The sequence below is a fragment of the Acinonyx jubatus genome, chromosome A3, assembly GCF_027475565.1.
Source record: "Acinonyx jubatus isolate Ajub_Pintada_27869175 chromosome A3, VMU_Ajub_asm_v1.0, whole genome shotgun sequence".
In the NCBI taxonomy this organism is placed as follows: domain Eukaryota; kingdom Metazoa; phylum Chordata; class Mammalia; order Carnivora; family Felidae; genus Acinonyx; species Acinonyx jubatus.
In genome coordinates, this window is record NC_069388.1 from 8082501 (window position 1) to 8101155 (window position 18655).

The 18655-nt window shown below is 45.1% G+C and overlaps 1 protein-coding gene and 1 long non-coding RNA gene across 4 annotated transcripts in view; one reads left to right on the top strand and one right to left on the bottom strand.

Annotated features, from left to right (window-relative positions):
- The window catches only part of DOK5 (docking protein 5), a 153466-nt gene extending 145376 nt beyond the window's left edge, over window positions 1-8090 (bottom strand). The window contains exons 1-2 of one of the 3 annotated variants that reach the window (XM_027046516.2): window positions 7284-7720; window positions 766-876 (exon numbers count right to left, since the gene is read on the bottom strand). In XM_027046516.2, coding sequence (XP_026902317.1) covers window positions 766-876; window positions 7284-7349 — 177 coding nt within the window. In that variant the 5' untranslated portion in view covers window positions 7350-7720. Of the gene's footprint in view, window positions 1-765; window positions 877-7283; window positions 7721-8043 lie in introns of those variants that run through there. The other 2 variants (XM_053199797.1, XM_027046517.2) reach the window with 2 other exon arrangements.
- A 114-nt stretch (window positions 8091-8204) lies between these two features.
- LOC106970334 (uncharacterized) lies at window positions 8205-15140 on the top strand. Its single transcript, XR_003416272.2, has 4 exons — window positions 8205-8536; window positions 9167-9272; window positions 9950-10122; window positions 14853-15140. It is a non-coding gene; the product is annotated as an uncharacterized LOC106970334 (long non-coding RNA).
- Window positions 15141-18655: the final 3515 nt, after the last annotated feature.

Consider the following 18655-nt stretch of genomic DNA (forward strand, 5'->3'; position numbering starts at 1 on the left):
GCCTCAAGTCTGGCTTTACATTGAGCATGGAGCCTGCTTAAGATTCTCTCTTTCTCCTTCCCTCTGCCCCTCTCCCATCTGCACGCACTCTATCTAAAATAAAAATAGAAATAAAAATGAAAGTAAAAGTAAATAAATAATAAAATTTAAAAAATGTTCCTTTAAAAAATGAGACAGTTGGGGCGCCTAGGGGGCTCGGTCGGTTGACCGTCCGACTTCGGCTCAGGTCACGATTTTGCGGTTCGTGGGTTTGAGCCCCGTGTCAGGCTCTGTGCCAACAGCTCGGACCCTGGCGCCTGCATCGGATTTTGTGTCTCCCTCTCTCTCTGCCCCTCCCCTGTTCATGCTCTGTCTCTCTCTGTCTCAAAAATAAATAAAAACATTAAAAAAAATTAAAAAATGAGACAGTGGTTCTTAATCTTGTGGAAATTGTGGGAGGTGAGAGGCCTGGTGGGCAGGGTGGTCCAGACCTCCAAAGAATCTGATCAAAGTTATGAAGCACCACCCCAGGAAGGTCACCTGCACTCTATCCCAGAGCTTAAAGGACTCCACTCATGAACACAGTACACACAAGCTAACATTTATGTTCTCTGGCAACCAGGGCATGAAGAGAGGCTTAGAACACTAGTAAAATAAAGACAGTCCCCCAACTACTCAGCAAAGATCAGCTTCCCGATACTTACTCAAAATTTAGCCATCTACATTCTAGAAAGAAGCTATTTTAACTTCAACATTCACATATATCCATGGCATTTCTAAACTCACAATTTCATTTTGAATTTCAGAGGAACACGGGTTGCAGGAGGGAAGCATCATAATCTCTTCCTGGCTCAGAATATCCAAAGGCTTTATTTCCACCCAACTCGAATCAAATTCCTTGAAATAAGAGGAAAATCAAATTTGACCTCCCTCGTTTCACAAAAACAGAACGGGGAGATTTCTGCACAGATCGCTGCACTTCAATATTTGACCTGTTGCTCAGACTAATTCACCCTCAAGTACAGTGAATATATTAACCTCGTGTTAACAATACAAGTCCAGGGGCGCCTGGGTGGCTCAGTGGGTTAAGCGTCCAACTTTAGCTCAGGTCATGATCTAATGGTGTGGGTTCGAGCCCCGCCTCAGGCTCTGTGCTGACAGCTTGGAGCCTGCTTCGGATTCTGTGTCTCCCTCTCACTCTCTGCCCCTCCCCCGCTTGTGCTCTGTCTCTCTCTCTCAAAAATAAATTAAAATGTTAAAAAAAAATTGAAAAAAAAAAACCAATACAAGTCCAAAAATAGACTGTCAGGCCTTCAGGATGGAGACTGGACCTCTTGATGGTTTACCCTGATCTTAACACTAGCATGCATTCAATAAATATGTGATGAATGATTAAAAAAAAAATGAAATCAAATACAGCCCCAAATGAAAACTAAATTCTTAAAATATCCAAGATAAGGATTTGCCATAAAAATTACAAAGCTACTTGAAAAATAAATATTTCTAGTCAATGAATGTATATGATAAAAAAAATACATTGGCAGATGTAGGGGGGAATCATCACATCAGGAATCCGGTTTATGCCTACATACAAAGTCACTAAATTGGTCGTTCTTTGCTTAATTCAGTTTTAAGGAGGAGGATGAAAGGTTGGTTTATGCATAATTAATCACAACATCCACCCGGCCCATCAAATAAAGATGACTAAAATACCAGCTGAAAAGCACTTCTGACACAGAAGCTGCAGAAATGGATTCACACGGGGACACTGAGTGGTCCTGACTTAGGCGTGTGTATCCAGTGTATAGGACCACGAATTTCACTACTGCAGAGTTGAACCTCTTTCTCCTGAGGAAGAAAAACAGTGCTCCATGTATCTCACTGAATGGCTGAATGTTGATATTATGACCATAACTCTGTCCAGGTACCATAAAAACGGTGGATTCTCTATGAATCACCTAGGGATCCCCAAACCCTAAATATTATAGCTGCTTGGGCATAGTGGATCTGGTCAAATAGGGAAATAAAAGAGTAAGAAAATATTCTGCCTAAAATCTGGCCATTAACTAACCAATTTTTCAAATCCGTTCTCGGCCGTCCAAGAGAAAGATCCCCAAATTAACAGAAATTCCCCCTCGTCTGATGAGCTCATTCAAACTGAAGTTCCATGGAGAGGGGTTTCTCTGTCCCTGGTTACCTCTGTCATTTATCTAAGGCTTGTGAAAAATCTTACAAAGGCAAATATTCTTTCTATACCTAGCCTCACTGCCAACCAATATTTGTGCTTCTACATTAATTGTTGCACGGGTATTAAGTTTGTTTTCCAAACTAAACAGCAAGTTCTTGGAGAATGAAAGCTTACTGCAGTAGAAACAGGAAACATAATAACCACCTAACCATCATCGTCCCTAACAGCACTGGTAGTGAGAAAGACGAGGAAGAAACATTAATTAGGGGGTCGCCTAGGTGGCTCAGTCGGTTGAACGTCCGACTTCGGCCCAGGTCATGATCTCACAGCTCGTGAGTTCGAGCCCCGCATCAGGCTCTGTGCTGACAGCTTGGAGCCTGGAGCCTGCTTCAGACTCTGTGTCTCCCTCTCTCTCTGCCCCTCCCCAGCTCATGCTCGCACTCTGTCTCTGTCCAAAGTAAAAAAAAAAAAAAATTATAAATAAATAAATAAATAAAAAGAAACGTTAATTAGGTTTCCACTGTGTCAAACCATTGTGTTAAGACCTCTGTAAGGATCATCTTTTAGGTGGGTATTATGAGTATCCTTATTTTTGCAGAAGACTGAGGCTCGCACATGTTAAGAAATTCACCAAAAAGTCACATAATCAGTCGCTGAATAGGATTTTAACAGTCTCATGTCAGAGTGTATGCTCTTAAGCCAGTTTGCACTAATGGATTCATTCATTCATTTGCTCAATAAATCTTCATCAAGAAGACTGCTGATAAAGTGCTACACACCATTCCAGCACTGGGATTCAGCTCGAATTAAAAGATAGAGAAGTCACAGCCCTCATGGAGCCTCCTGTGCTATTTGGGGGATACAGGCAATCAACACATAAAATCAACACACCCGTACGTGAGGGGATGATAAGCCTAGAGAGAAGCAATGGAAGGATTTGGGTGGGAAGGAGGAGGCAACAAATAAAATTAAGGATCTGAAAGGCCTCAGTGAGCTAGTGGCATCTGAAGAAAGACTGAAGGAGATAAGGAAGCCATCCAGGAAGGGGGAAGCCATACTTGGGGGAACAGCATTCCAAGCAGAGGGAACAGCAGGAGAAAGGGTTCTCAGTCAGCATAGGAACTTCAAGCCCAAGGTAAGTCTCTTCCCATGAATTGCATGGAAAGGGACTGGTGGTCTGAGCAGGCAGGGAGACAAATTGGGAGATTATTATAATATTACAGGGAGGCGATGATGGGGACTTGGACCAGGGTGGAAGGGGTGGATAATATGTGACACAGAATGTAGATATATTTCAAAGACAGAGCCCACAGGAGCTCCTGATGGACTGGTTGTCAGAAGGAGATAAAAGGAGACAGAAATGTGCCCGAAGTTTGCTTGTTTGCCATTTGTTTGTCTACCGGATTCATTTTTACCAGGGCAACTAAAATTTTGGGACCTCTAGTGGCTGAGTTGCAGACTCCAGGAGAAGTCTGGATGAAACAATCAAGGGTTTGGATGTATTAAGTTTGAAGACTCTTAGACGTCTAGGTAGGGATGCAGGCTAAACAGGAGAAGATGCTCCTGGTGTACAAGAACATCCAGAATGTATTCAAAGGCGAGTGATCGAGAGACTGCATGTAGATGACGTGAACAGGTCTGAATTTAAACTCTGAGGCTTACATGGCAATTACTGACTAGAAATTCTCTCGGTTGCAAAAGAAGAAACCAAGTGAAGAGAGTCATAGGATACCGTCTAAGCCACACACTTAGGTTAATGATGTGCAAATCGCCCGATTCGCCACCCTAAGAATAAAATTTTTAGTGCCTTTTGTGGATTAGCCAGACAAGTGTAGACAACTGTTTCCTGCCCCCAATCCCCGCACCGCCAAAGCCCCCCAAATTGTGGCACAGACATTCCTCAACAAACACAGTATCCCGAGCACAGCTTGAGATCTCCATGAACAATGTAGATGAAGGTAAGAGATATGAAGATACTGAGACTTTCGAGTTAAAGGAGTTGAATTTCATTAACCTTTTTGATGTTTACAGAAAAAAGTAAGTCTATACATACAATGATTGCTTAATCACTTCAACTACAGAAGATCTCAACTAAAAGTGAGTGCTTATCTTTGGTCCATTTGAATGGAGACGGTCTTCAAATGTCTCCTGTCCCATTGTAAAATCACTTAAATCTATGGAATTTGTAAAAACTTCACCCAATGAAACCATCTAGAACTGAAAAACCATTTATGCCATTTATGGGACACTTTTAGACAGAAAGATATCTATAACCCCCCATCCTTCCTCCAACCCTAACTCACCTTTGCTTGTACCAAACAAATATTTTAATCAGAATCAATGCTATACTCTCATTAGATTTTCATACATATCATTTTAGTCGATGTTCCCAACATTACGAAATCGTGTTCATTGCATAGATTAGAAAACTGAGGGTAAAAGAGGTCAAGGCCATGGAGCTAACGAGTAATAGAAGCAAAATTGGCTCTCTTTCCTCCTTTTCCCAATCTGAGGGAGCATTCCTTAGCAGAACAGCTGCTCACCATGAAATGGTGTTTTCTTGTTTAATTATAAACCCTCCCAAACATGGTTCTAATCCACACACATTTGTCTGGATTCCATTAATGAAACTACTATGTCATATTAGTTCCTCAAGAAGCTTTTGAATTGCAAAGTCACGCATCACCCTCTAGTCCAACAGGCACGTATAAGTGCCTACTCTGTACCAGACCTAATGCCCAAGTGCTGGCTGAGACTTACACATGCTACGTGCCATTCTAGGCTATATGCAGCCTGGACTAATACCGCGAACACTTCTCACTCTAGACAGAGGGTCTCTATGCATTTCCCGGAAGCGCTCTCCCCCATTGCTTGCAGGCTCCATGAAAAGTTGAGTTCGCGGTGTTTTCTGGCAACTGTGGAATCAGCCTCTTTAGTTCATATAAATAAATTACATCATCAAATCACTTAAAAAAATTAACTGGTGATAAAACCGGTGTTAATAAAGAAGACCGGGTTTTGTTGATTGTATCTTTGACCTTTCCATGAGCAATAAACATCATTGCATAGATATTCTAAAATCTACTCGAGTATTAACACAGACAGAATGAATAAATCCTAGAAAAGTAGACTTCTCACTGGCACCCAATGTACTGCAAAATATAAAATGAATACAAACTCAACTTTATTTCCTTTCCTTCTGCTTCAAATATCTGTCTGTAAACATTGGCACACATATAGGACCATATTATGTCAGCTGTAATAATATAGAAAATAATCTCAATTACCATAAACTAGAAAGTTATGGTAACTAGTCTTTCAAATAAATCACCACGTGTCACAATTTGGCATAAACTCCGATCCTTATGAATAATTCACATTTTGCGCATTAATAATGCATGTCTTCTACCATTTGGAATGCTCCCTAACACAGAATGGATGTCTCTTATCAATTTCCTCAACTGACATGATGGAGTAAATCTAAAATTAGAACTGCATTTCTTAATGCTCCCTTAAGAATGGCAACAACTCGGCTGGCCCATAAGGTTATCAAAAATATAAAGCTCCTACTATTTCTTGCCTTTTGCGGGGGAGTCACTAGGTTAAGCACCCTAACAATAGTTGCTCCTGCTGCTGATGATATTTGCATAGCAGAAAAGATCAAGGAAACTTGCATAGGGCTGACAGAGACTGGTTAGCTCGGTTACATTTCTTCGTAATTATAGATGTATATACTCACAATAACACGGGACATAATTGGTAAAACATGGTAACCGGCGGGGGGGGGGGGGGGGGAAGAAAGCAAGAAAGCAAAGGGTCAAACCAAGCAGGCAAGAGTTTTTAATAATTACAGATGTTTCCTACCATCCTCCCTAGCTGATTACCACTGTGAAATTCCTTTTCAATTTTCAGTAAAATTATCTGGCACATAAAAAACTACAAAGACCAAGTAAGAGAAAGGTGCCAATGACACAGATTTGTAGAGAAAGACATTCAGTTTCTCACTGTAACTCCCAGTGTGATCATTGCACATCATTGCTGATATTATCATTTCAGACATGACTAAAGTAAACTTTCTGCCCCTCCCCCACCCGAACCCGGCCACTCAAACACACACAACAAACAAAAACAGCGACAGTACTGCACACAAGGCAAAGCGAAAGGAGGCAGCCTGAAATCAGGGGGTAAAAAAATCATTCCAGTGTGCTCCCCCGTCTCTGGAGAATTTCCTTCATCAACACTCAGTCTCAAAGAGAAGCAGAAGGAGTTGTCTCTGAAGCCCTATCCACGGCGAGCAAGGGAAAGGGGGCAAAAGAGAGTGAGTTTTAACGGGGGAGCCATCCCTATGCCAGCATCTGTCCCCTACAGGTGCCCTCGGGTTCATTCATTCCTGTGCTACGTGTTTAGGGAGCACTTCCTCTGGGCAGGTATCGGGTTCCACCCTAAAGAATCTTCCCGTTGGGCTCCCGCTGTGTTTTCCAGCAACAGAAATCCACCACCCGGGCTGAGGACCAGAGGAAATCCACCCCAGGCCGGCCAGGCCACGCCGCCTGTGCCAACACCTGGGTCAGAGGCGGGTCGTCGTCTGGGATTCGGAGCCCGAGGAGACCTTCCGTTCGGCCGCAATCTCTGCCGGGCGGGGGTCGGAGGGGCTCGGACCCTGTTGGCACCGAGAGCGCCTGCCGTCTTTTCTGAGCCAGCCGCCCATCCCCCGGAAAAGTTAAGTTGGCGGCGAGTGGCAAGGGGGGGGCACCGGGGGCCTCGGGCGGGCTCAGCACCCCCGGCCGGCCTCTCCGCTCTAACTCCCTTGGCTACCGAGAAATATTTATTTCCAGGAGACGGGCTCCAGTGGCCACTGAAGCCGCACACGCGGCCACCGTCGGAAAGCCGAGACGCCCGAGAGATAAAGATAGCTCCGTGACACGCCTAGACCCGGCCTCCCAGGGGCAGCCGCCGGCGAGGCGCATCTGGGCTGAGACAGCCACGGGGGCAGTTCGCCGGCGCGGCCGGGGACCTCCTTCCAGCCTCCAGGGATGCTGGCGACCGAGGAAGACAATTGAACGCGCGAGCAGCGAAAAGGGAAGAAGGGGGGAAAAAAAAAAGGGTCGATACTTACCCCCAGGCGTCTGCTCCGGATCCTCACGTACCCTTGCTTCACTATGTCATTAAAATTGGAAGCCATCCCGGGCAGCCGGCGACCCCCCTCGCCCAAGCGCGCGCACCCGAGGTGGCTCTGGGGCGGGTCAAGGGCCGGGTCGGGAGGCGGCGGGGGGGGGGGGGGGGGGGGGCGGGGGGAAAGTTGACCCGGCGAAGCTGCGGCGGCCGCGGCTCCGCGTGGCCTCAGCAGGCGCGCATCACTCGGTCCCCCAAGCCCCGAAAGTGGGCGGCCGGCTCGCAGCCACTTCGGGGGAGCGCGGGGAGCGCAGCGCCGCGAGGCGAGGCTGGAGCGCCGGCGTCAGCTGACTCATCCGCCAGCCTGGAGGAGGAGGAGCGGCGGCTGCTCAGGGCTCCAGCCCTGCCTCTTCGCGGGCCCCGGGGGAGGAGGTGGGCGGAGGAGGGGAGAGAGGAGGAGGGGCGGGAGGAGGAGGGGGACGAGGAGGAGGACGACGGAGGGGTGGCCCCCCCCCGGGGGAGGAGCGGCGGGAGGAGGAGGGGGACGAGGGGGAGGACGGCGGACGGGTGGTTCTCCTCCCCCACCCCCAAGAGGCGGAGCCGCGCGGGTCCGGGCGCCGGGCCGCGGCCACCCGCAGGCGGACACACTCGGACGCGCTCGCACCCTCTCCACTCCTCTCCCGCCCACCTGGCCCGCCCCGCCCCCCCTTTCCGATCCCTCCCCTCCTCCGAGACCCCGGGCGCGCCCCAGCCGGCCTCCGCACCTCGCTGACGGCCCGCCGAGACAACGCGCCCCCTCTTCCCGCTCCGGTGGCCGATTTTCGGAGGAGAGGAAATTTCACTTTTTCACGGCCGCCGCCGACCCCGCCCCTCCCTTCAGCCCCATCCCCTTCCCGAGCAGGGCTGATTTCTACCTCCTGGTGCGGGTGTCTGGGGAGGCGGTGTTGCCATGGTTTGCCTTGACCTTGGCAAAGGAGGGGAGGGATATTGCCCTGGCTTAAGCTACGTTTGAGCTTCCTCGGGTTTCCTTGGCTCCCTGGACCCAGCCCTCGGTGATATCATTTGCCACATTTTCCTTGGGTGAGCCTGGCTTTCCCGCCTGAATGTAAGTTACCCAGGGGCTGACACCTGGCCTCATTCATACGTGTACCCCCAAAGCCTAGCCCACAGCAGGTGCATGATAAATTCTTAGTGCCAGGCGTGGCTCTAAACCCCAAGCACGGATTGCCTCGCTTCGACTCCCCTGTTCCTCATGAGGTAGGTCCCCTCCTTATGTAAATGCCAGGCCCATATTTACGCCCCAGTAGTCTAGCAATAGAGCTCACCCTCATAACCCTTAAGGGATACTGCCTCTAGAATAAGATTAAAAGGGGAGCAGATTCTACACTCACTGCCCCTGACTGCACCACCCTCCTGAAGCATGCTTGAGATGAGTTCATACCCACTGACATTTATTGGGCACCAGCCCGCTAGGCATTGTCCTAATCCTGTTAAAGGAATAACGAGATACGTATTATCCTGCACATTTTATGGAAACTAAAGCCCTGGCAGATGAAGACTTGCCCCAGGTCCCACAGGACAAGGACTGAAGGGAGGGGTGTGTGACACCCGCTTTAGGTCAACACTGTCCTATAGCCCTTCTGGAGTGCAGATGTCATGAGGGAGGGAGCTTCCCTCCTTTCCAAGGAAGATCTTTCTAATCGTTTGCCCTCTCCACAAAGGTAAAAAGACAGCATCAGAAATGGACAGTTGCTCCCTGGAGGTGACCAAACCAAGGCTGGATGATCTCTGATCAGAGCTGCGGGGAAGAGGGTTCATTTATTGAGTGGACTATTTGACTTGATAAGATTTGAAGACCTTTCAACTCTATCTTTCCTTTCTCACCAGGAACACGAGCTTTTAGTCATTTTGGTTTGGTGAGTGTCAGGTAAAGAAGAGAATCACCCAAGAATGTGTCATAGGAGGACTGAGACCGAGTTGGGACAGGCGAAAAGTAAGTATTCCGGGAGGGGAACTCTCTGTGCTATATGGTAAATCATTAACTCTGTCATCATGTTGCTCTTTGATACAAATGATGTTTTAAGTTTGCATCTCTCGCCAAAGAAGGATGAAATGATAAAAATCATTTGGGGAGTTCTTTTTGAAGGCTTAGAACTTAAAAAAAAAAAAAATAGTGTCCATGGTTGCCATGAAATAAATGTATTCGTGGAAGGCATTTGTCCAACGCATCATTTGTAGACCAAATCAACAGTATCATAGAAACAAAGAATGAAGGAATTGAGGCATAAGGACCTAGAAGTGAATGGCTCAAGATAAAAGAAATAATTACTGACAAAACCTGAAACTGAGAAATCCATCCCATGATAATTAATGTTCAGTATAATTGACATCCATAAATAATTAAGCTAGATGTGAGGAAACTAGAATCAAACTAGAAAATATCAAACTAGGGACGCCTGGGGGGCTCAGTCGGTTAAGTGTCTGACTCTTGATTTCGGCTCAGGTCATAATCTCACAATTGTGAGATTATGTGCTCAGTTTATAATTCTCTGCTCTCATCTTAAAATTCTCTTTCCCTCTCTCTCTGCCCTCCCCCAAAAATTATAAAAAAAAAAAAGGAAAATATCAAACTAGCTGTGAAGAGACAAGTGATTTTTTTTTTAATTGCAGGAATGAACCCAGAATACAGTTTTATTCATTTGGTTTTGGTTAAGTCAAACTGTGAAACATGGAAAATACACAGACTGTACTATTCACAGGATGAACAGCCACTTGCATTTGTCCAAAATGTGTAATACACAACCACGGCAGAAGAGGAAAGGAGGCATTCAGAGATACGCAATGTAAGTAGTGCTAACAGAGTTGCACAGTGCACAACTCACACCACTATACACTGCCAAATGGACATACAGTCCCACACAATTCGGTTTCATTGGGGATAAGGCTGATATAAAAAAAAATCATTATTGCAATCCCTATTTTTAACTCAATTTCCAACACTTCACGCTTCTTATTTGTAGCATCTATTTCTGTTTCCTCAGCATCCACACTCCCTTCTGCCAACAGTGATCATCATATTCATCCTGAGTATACTTTATCCCCTTCTCCCGGTGTGGGTCTAAGGTGGGAGAGTAAGAGTTCATTGCATTAAAATGAAATGAATGCGAGATCAAAATGAATTCCACATGGTAGTACTTCTCTCCTATTTGGGCATCTTGTTGATATGAAACAAAACTGTGTCACAAATTGAAATAGAAGATGTAACTATCGCACTGCAGAGCCAGAAATTAATCCCAAATTTCCCTACTCCAATATACTCAGAGTGGAAGCCCAATGTAGCTTGAAACATGAACAACTCATACCATTCCCTCTGTATTCCATTCAACCAATGATTATTATTATTATTATTGCTATTATTATTATTATTATTATTATTATTATTATTATTACAAAGCTCTTTGGGACAGAAAACTATGTGCAGAAATTCAGAGGCTTCTGCATTTTTCAAGGGTAGGTAGGTAGGTTCCCACGCCTCACCCAAAAAGGTTGCACTTACACCAGCTACCACAAAGGACCAAGGCAGAGGCTGAAATGGCACTTGTCCAATATCTTTACCAAAAATAGCTTGAGCTTTGGCCCCATTGCCTGCTGCTCTCAGTGGGAGAGTCACAGAAACAGGCAGCACAGGTAAGCCAGTGCTAATAAAAATGAGTCGGCTATCACTAAGGAGAGAGGTTGTTTGCTGTCCTGCCAGGTCCCCCTCCACCAGTCCTTCCCCACCTAAAGGAAGACGACTTGGAAGATGACACAGAAATCAGGTAGAAGGAAGCCTGGGAACAGAGCTGCTTCTGTTACTCATTGCTTCCTTCCTGCATCCAACAAATAATGACTGAGCACCTGCTATGAGCAGAGATTGCCACACACACACACACACACACACACACACACACACACACCACAAAGACAAACAAAATCCCTATCCCCATGGAACTTATACCCCAGTAGGAGAGAGGGAAAAAAATAAGCAGATAAACAGCTTATAAATAGCTATAGTTGATAGCAAAAAGAACATGAGTGTTGTGCTACGTGGGGAGTAATGAGCAGCCTTACTTTCGGTAAGAAAGAGTCAAGGAAGACTTCTCAGAGGAGGTGACATCCAAGCTAAGACAGGAACGATGGGCAGAAGCTATGGGAATCATCAGGGAAGCGCGTCCCAGCTAGAGCCAAGGGCACTGGAGAAAGCCGAATACAGGAAAGTTATAGTTTTAAAATATTATTCTGTCTGATGAACAAAAAATAGATTAGGAGGGACTGAACTGGAAATGGTGAGACCATCGAAAAAATCTACTTCTAAAGACCTGGCACCCAAAAATCTTTAAGGAAAGAGAAATGAAGCTTCCACTGAGAATGTAAATGTTTTTAAATTTTTTAACGTTTATTTATTTTTGAGAGAGAGAGAGAGAGAGAGAGAGACAGACACAGAGCATAAGCAGGGGAGGGGCAGAGAGAGAGAGAGGGAGACACAGAATCCGAAGCAGGCTCCAGGCTCGGCGCTGTCAGCACAGAGCCCAATGCAGGGCTGGGACCCACAAGCCGTGAGATCATGACCTGAGCTAAGTCAGAGGCTTAACCGACTGAGCCACCCAGTCGCCCCGAGAATGTGAATTTATATCAATTGATACAACTGTTTTGGAGCGTGATATCTATCCAAAATTTTTAAACTTTTGTAATTGCTTATCCAGTTCTGGAAATGCATGCAAAGGCACAAAGATTTAGTTACAGGAATACTCACAGCAGTGGTATTTATGACAATATGTATATTTATCTTAACTTTATAGAGACATGTGTTAATATAAAATGTATGCATCTAAATATATATTTTACATGGAAGCAGGTATATACGTATCACCAAATTTCTGAAAGAACTGTAATCAATTGAGTACAATCATTCCCCACTAAACTTTGCTTATTGAAAAGTTATTTTTCTCAACCCGAATGAAATCTCCAGAAGGTCTCTGGCTTTTTGGGCTACTACTAGGTAATAAAGAGTCCATTTCAGCCTAATAGCCATATCACACTGAATATCATTCAAATTAGGTTTTGTCCCTTACCCCAGTTGGGAAGTAGGAGCTTGGGGGTTGGGAATGGCTTCTTCACTGATTTTCTGACCTGCCTCCTCTCCTCCATAATGACTATGGGCTTCTGGCTTCCAGGAGACTGGAGCTCAAGGGAAGAAGTAAAGGCTAGAACACAGGAGAGGTTTTTTTAAGTACTTTTCTTAAGTTTATTTTTTTAATCTGACAGAGGGAGAGAGAGGGAGGTGGGGGTGGGGGGTGTGGGCAGAGAGAGGGAGAGAGAGAGAGGGAGAGAAAGAATCCCAATCCCAAGCAGGCTCCGCACTGTCTGTACCCCACTGGGGGCTGGAACTCATGAACCCAGAGACCATGACCTGAGTCAAAATCAAGAGTCAGAGGCTTCACCGACTGAGCCTCCCCGACTCAGGCTCCCCACGGGCAAGTTTTCCTTGCTCCAAGTTTTGCCTTGGAGTAGATGACCTCTGGGCAACAGGTATATAATATTTGCTCTTTCTCTCACAGAGCTTTTGTGAGTTCCTTAGAGATGCTAAGAGCTCTTTCTTCTCAGTCTGGCTGCTCTTTACTCCACCCCCGGGTCTCATGCTCCAGGGTTTTTGCCCTTCCAGGTGGTTCTGTTGGTGGATCTATTCTAAGACAAGCCCTCCCTGGCCAGAGGAAAAACTCACTCGGTGTTGGCCCTGCTAGTGAATGATGAGCCCACTCCCGGGGCACCCACTGCTTTTAGCTCTGTCGTGAGTCAAGGCAACTAGTTGACTCCAGGCCTTCACCTTTTGAATATTAAGGAATGGTTCTAACACCAGTCCTTGTGTCCCCGATACTTGAGACGACTCACTTCTAGCCTTCTAAGTGATTCTCTTGAAAATCGCTCCCTTGCTATAAAGTAAGGGGAAAGCCCTCCCTTCCTTGTCTCATGGGCAGGAGAAAAGCAGCTCTCTGCCAAAGAACCAGCCTCTTCAAACTCTTGAACCACAGCGTCTTATTTAGGCTGGCGGTACGTGATCAACTCTTGCAGACAAAATGGTTTTGAACTCTCTTTTTGCAACTTCTGCACAGATAGTCCAGCACCTTGCTTTAGAATGTTTTCTATAAGTTTCCCCCACTGGGCTTTTGAGGCTTCTGCTGAAATTGAGTCAATAGGAAGAGTCACATTTAGCAATGGGTTACAAACCCATATCAAAACCATTAAAATGGATATAAAAGACATCCTCCTCTTATTCGTTCATCCAACAAATATTATCTGAGCCAGGCTGGCGAGGCACTGAGGAGCCAATGAAGCAGACAGAAAAAAACAGACTGAGCTTGTAGAAGTGACAATGCACCAGGAATACAAGCCTTTAAGAAAATACTCGGGGCGCCTGGGTAGCTCAGGTGGTTGTGCATCCAACTTTGGCTCAGGTCATGATCTCAAGGTTCATGAGTTCAAGCCCCACGTCGGGCTCTGTGCGGACAGCTTGGAGCCTGGAGCCTGATTCGGATTCTGGGTCTCCCTCTCTCTCTGCCTCTCTCCCGTCACACTCTGTCTCTCTCAAAAATAAACATGAAAAAAAGTTTTTTTAAATACTCAAATTATTTTGAGTGAAATTATGCACAGAAGAAAGTTACATGGTGCTGTTTGGGGAAGGATAAAGAAACAGGACGTGACCCCTTTGGAAGACGGGGGATGGAGAAGTCAGGGAGCTGGAATAGGGAAGGAGAAGGCACTCGCCCCTGAGGGAGGGTAGAGAGGGTGGTGGGGAGAAGGACAGCATCTGCCAGTGTCCCAGACAGAAGAATATATGGCACATTTAGAACAGAAGGTGGTTAGGGGAACTGGAATTTGGAGAATGAGAAGAGAGTATTGGGCGATGAGCCACAGAGGATAAGAGGGTTTCTCAGTATGTTATAAATGATCTATGAGGTAGGGTCTGGTTTTTTAAAAACTTAGTTGTTTCTTTTTTTAAACAAGGTTGAATATATCCACAGTAAAATAGTAGCGGTGGTTATTATTTGTTGTTGGGAGTATTAGATTAACTTTCTCCTGTGTGCTTTAAAATAAATAAAAATAAATCCTAGGGGCACCTGGGTGGCTCATCTGGTTAAGTGTCTGACTCTTGATTTTGGCTCAGGTCACGATCTCACGGTCGGTGAGTTTACAACCCGCATCAGCTCTGTGCTGATGGTGCAGAGCCTGCTTGGGATTCTCTCTCTAGCCTTCTCTTTCTGTCCCTCCCCCGCGCGTTCTCTCTCGCTCTCTGTCAAAATAAATACATAAACTTAAAAAAAATCGAAATGCAATTTTTAAAAGTAGGATGACTCTTTCTGCACGGGTGGACCTCATATCTTGAGTTTTATAACCAAGAACACAAAAGCAAACGTAAGCCTCTAGTGAACTTGACTGGACCACAAAAAAAAAAAAAAAAAAAAAAAGTCTTGTGATCATTAAGCTCTTCCAGATATTTGAGTTTCTTTCCTGATGAGAAGAGTGTTCCTCTCTGTAGGTCAATGCAGAGCCAACCCAGGAAGATCTAGGCCAACACATGAGAAAAAGACCAAGAGAAGTTAAGTACATGATGAAGGCCCTTGGCATTTCTAGAACTCCTTTTCAAAATGTAGCATGTATCATGCAGTGGTTTGTACAAGAAGATTAGAAGGTCAATATTCCAGAGGTCTCTTCAGGGCTGTTCCCCTAGTTCACTGAGTGACTTTGGGTAAGCCATTAATTTCTCCGGCCTCATAACCTGATCTGGAAAACAGAGATAAACGGCACCAGCCTCACCGCCACCGTCTGTTGAAGTCCCTGGATAGGATGTGTGAAGAGGGCAGTGCTTTGCCGATGCTAATTAATCCTCGCAGCACCCCCACGCCCTGTCATATCGTCCACTTTTCACAGCTGAGGGACCTGAAACAGAAACCCTGAGCAACTTGTCCAAAGACACAGAAGTCTGCATCGGAACAGGGGGGATTAGCAGGCGACAGCAGTGGCATCCGAAGAGGCAAGATTTTCACTTCACTCATAAAATATGATGAAATTGCATCTGGAATGTTTTCATTTTGAAGACACAGTTTCTGTGTCAGTGGATTATAAGGCAAAGAAAAAAAAACAGTCACATTTGTGTGTGTGTGTGTGTGTGTGTGTGTGTGTGTGTGTGTGTGTGTGTGGCAGTTTAGGGACTCCTTTCTTTGGCTGGTGACTGTAATTAGCTGCACACAGCAATTCTACCTCTATCTCACTGGCCAGAGCTTAGTCACATGCCCTGGGCTTCACAAAGAGATGGAGAAGTGGGGAAATGTAGATTTTATGCAAGGCAGCCACGAGCCAGGCTAAGTGTGGGAGTCGACGGCAAAGGCAGAGGGCGGCTTGCTCGAGGACTGGATCAGTTCTAGAAAACCTGAGGGCACGCAGTGACCCGTAAGGAAGCTACTGGGGACCACAAGGAATCCGAACATCCTGACATCTTCACGTGGCCTCAGGCAAATTCACAGTCCTCCTAACATTATCCCCCACTGGTATTTCCTCTTTCGTCAGTTTCGGTTTTTTTAGCTGAAAGTAGCATAAAGCTCCACCGCGGGAATCTCAGATCAAAGGCTAAGTTTATTGCTGTAGTTTATGCAATCTAAGATGGCGCTAATTTCAGAGTGCACTACCACTTTATGCACTAGGAAGGAAGAAAAATTACTTCTGGCTTAACTTTTCAGGTCGATGGCCGACCACCAGAGTTTATTAAAGCTTTACGGAGGTTTAATTGTCATACAGCAAACTGCGGATACGTAAAATGTGAAGTAAGTCCTGACATGCGGGTACACCAGGGAAGTCATCCCCACAGTCAGGAAAACAGACGTATCCTTCATCCCCAAAGTGCTCTCATGCCTCTGCTGTCTCGAGCCACCACGCTCTGGGCTATGGTAGCCATTATTTTGCAATATATAAATGTTTCAGATCAACACTTGTACACCTTAAACTTACGCAGCATAATATGTCAGTTACATCTCAATAACTCTCAGGGGGAAAGTTGTATTTTTTTTTCTGTACTTATTTCACTACAACTTAGCGGAGACCTGCACAGCTGATGCATGTCGTTCATTAAACTGCTGAATCACACTCCATCATTTGACAGGAGCACATCTTCTTTCTCCTCTCTCTACTGATGGACATCTAAATTATTTCCGTTTTATCCCATTATGAGCAATAGGCATCAAATTGTTACGTCTAAAATATGAAATAAGATCATCACCATAATAATATCTTTTTTAAAAAAAAATCTAAAATCGCTGACAGTCATTGACGCTCAATATCAAAATTCTTGAAAACAATAGCTGCTTGTGGGCTCTTTTTATGAAATCAAATACTCAATAGACCTTCTAAGGAGCAAGTGCAATAAAGAGTCTGTTTTGCAGAAACTCTGCAGGGAGAATGAAAACGAAACTAATATATTTTAAATATTTCTTTGATTTCCCCTGTTAAGCTTCAAATTGTAACTCTTACATCAGTCTATTTAAATAACTGCAAACATATAACCATGAATGATAGAGGCAGGAGCATGCAAGGACTCTGCATTTAGTATTTTAGCTCAAAGGGTTGCATCTGTCCTTCCTTATGAAGTGACTTTAGCAAGATCATGTTCCGTTTGCACGTCGAATGAAAGCCCCGTTCCTCCTTGTCCTACAAGGTCACACCTGCCCCTGGGTCCTCATCCACCCCCTTGACATCAGCTACTCCTTGCCCCTGCACACCTCCTTCCCATCCACAAAGAACTTCCTCCTGTTCCCGAGAAACACCAAACTCACTCCCACCTCAGTGTCTTAGCATTTGCTTGTTCCTTTCTTTGTAAACTCCTGCCTCAGATTTTCGCATGACTGACTCCTTGTTATTATGTATCAGCTTGTGTCACCTCCTCTGAGAAGCCCTTCATGACCTCTGAATCCCAATTAGCATGCTTCTTCTAACCAAATCACTTGCCTTCATAAAACTCTGTTATTTTGTGCAAAATACTAAATGACAAATTTAGATCTCTTGTCTAATGATAGGTTGGCATGCCTCCTGTCTGTTCCCCACCTTCTACGAAACTGGGCGTGAGTAGGAACCTTTCTGACTTGTCCACTATGAGCCCCAGTGCCTGGGACAATGCTGGCACTGATGAATGATTGAATGAATGAATGAATGAATGAATGAATACAGTGAAATTAAAGCAAAAAACAGTGCCTGCAGGCTATCTGATACTACATGTGCCCTGAGATGTTGAACGAATGGCGGAAACCTAAAATAACGTCTGCATTGCCATTGCTGTACCTTCTCGGGTGCGAGCCATTTGTAGGCAAATACATCTCACGGCATTGCCTTCAATGAAGACAGTTAAACATCAATGGAGCACTCAAGGTACACTTGTTTGTAGAGGTGTTCGACGCTAAAGAAAAAAGTCCAAACAAACAAGCAAAAACAACCAACAACTATGGACTTTGGAGTCCAACAGATTTGGTTCAAATTCCCACCTCACTACTTACACTGTCTCTGAACTAGTATTTCCCCACCAGGGCAATTTTGTCACCCAGGAGATACTTGTCTGGAGACATTTGGACTGTCATAACTGTGGGGTGAGGGGGACAATCTGCATCCAGTAGGTGGAGGCCAGGGAAGCTAACTAAATATCCTCCCCACAAAGAATTACCCAGCCACGATTGCCACCATGGATGAGAAACCCTGCTCTCAACAAACTGCTTAATTTCTTTTGTATTTTATGTTCTCATCTGCAAATTGGGAACAAACCATATCAACCGTGTAGGATTACTGTAGAGATTAGGAAAAATGTGTTTAAGGCTCATGTCTGGAGCATGGTAAGTCAACAAGTAAACATTATGTTTATTATGAACATCACGTGTTATATTGTTTATCGTTTCTCTTTATTAGTTGCTAAGGCATGGAGCTCCTTCTCTGGCTGGAGATTTCCTGCTTCTCTTTGAATCCTCAGTTCCTAACAGAGGGCCTGGCACTGAGCAGATGCTTAATGTGGCCTCAGTTAATTAAACTAAATCTTGAATTGTCTAAAACATCTGAGACTTAGCTCATCTTATACTTTGTCCCTCTTTCGAAATCAAAATTAGTTTGATCGCTCTAGTCAGTACTGTCCCCTTTATGATCAACTTTTTAAATTCTTTTCTCATGAATCATCTTGTTGGCCTCTTAAGTCAAAATTAAATCACAGGACATGAAAATTAAGGATCTGGACCCTGATCTGCCTTTGCCTGGCTTACAGACAGAGTGGATGCAGCACACTGGCCTTCTTACTACTTCTTGACAAGCCAACCA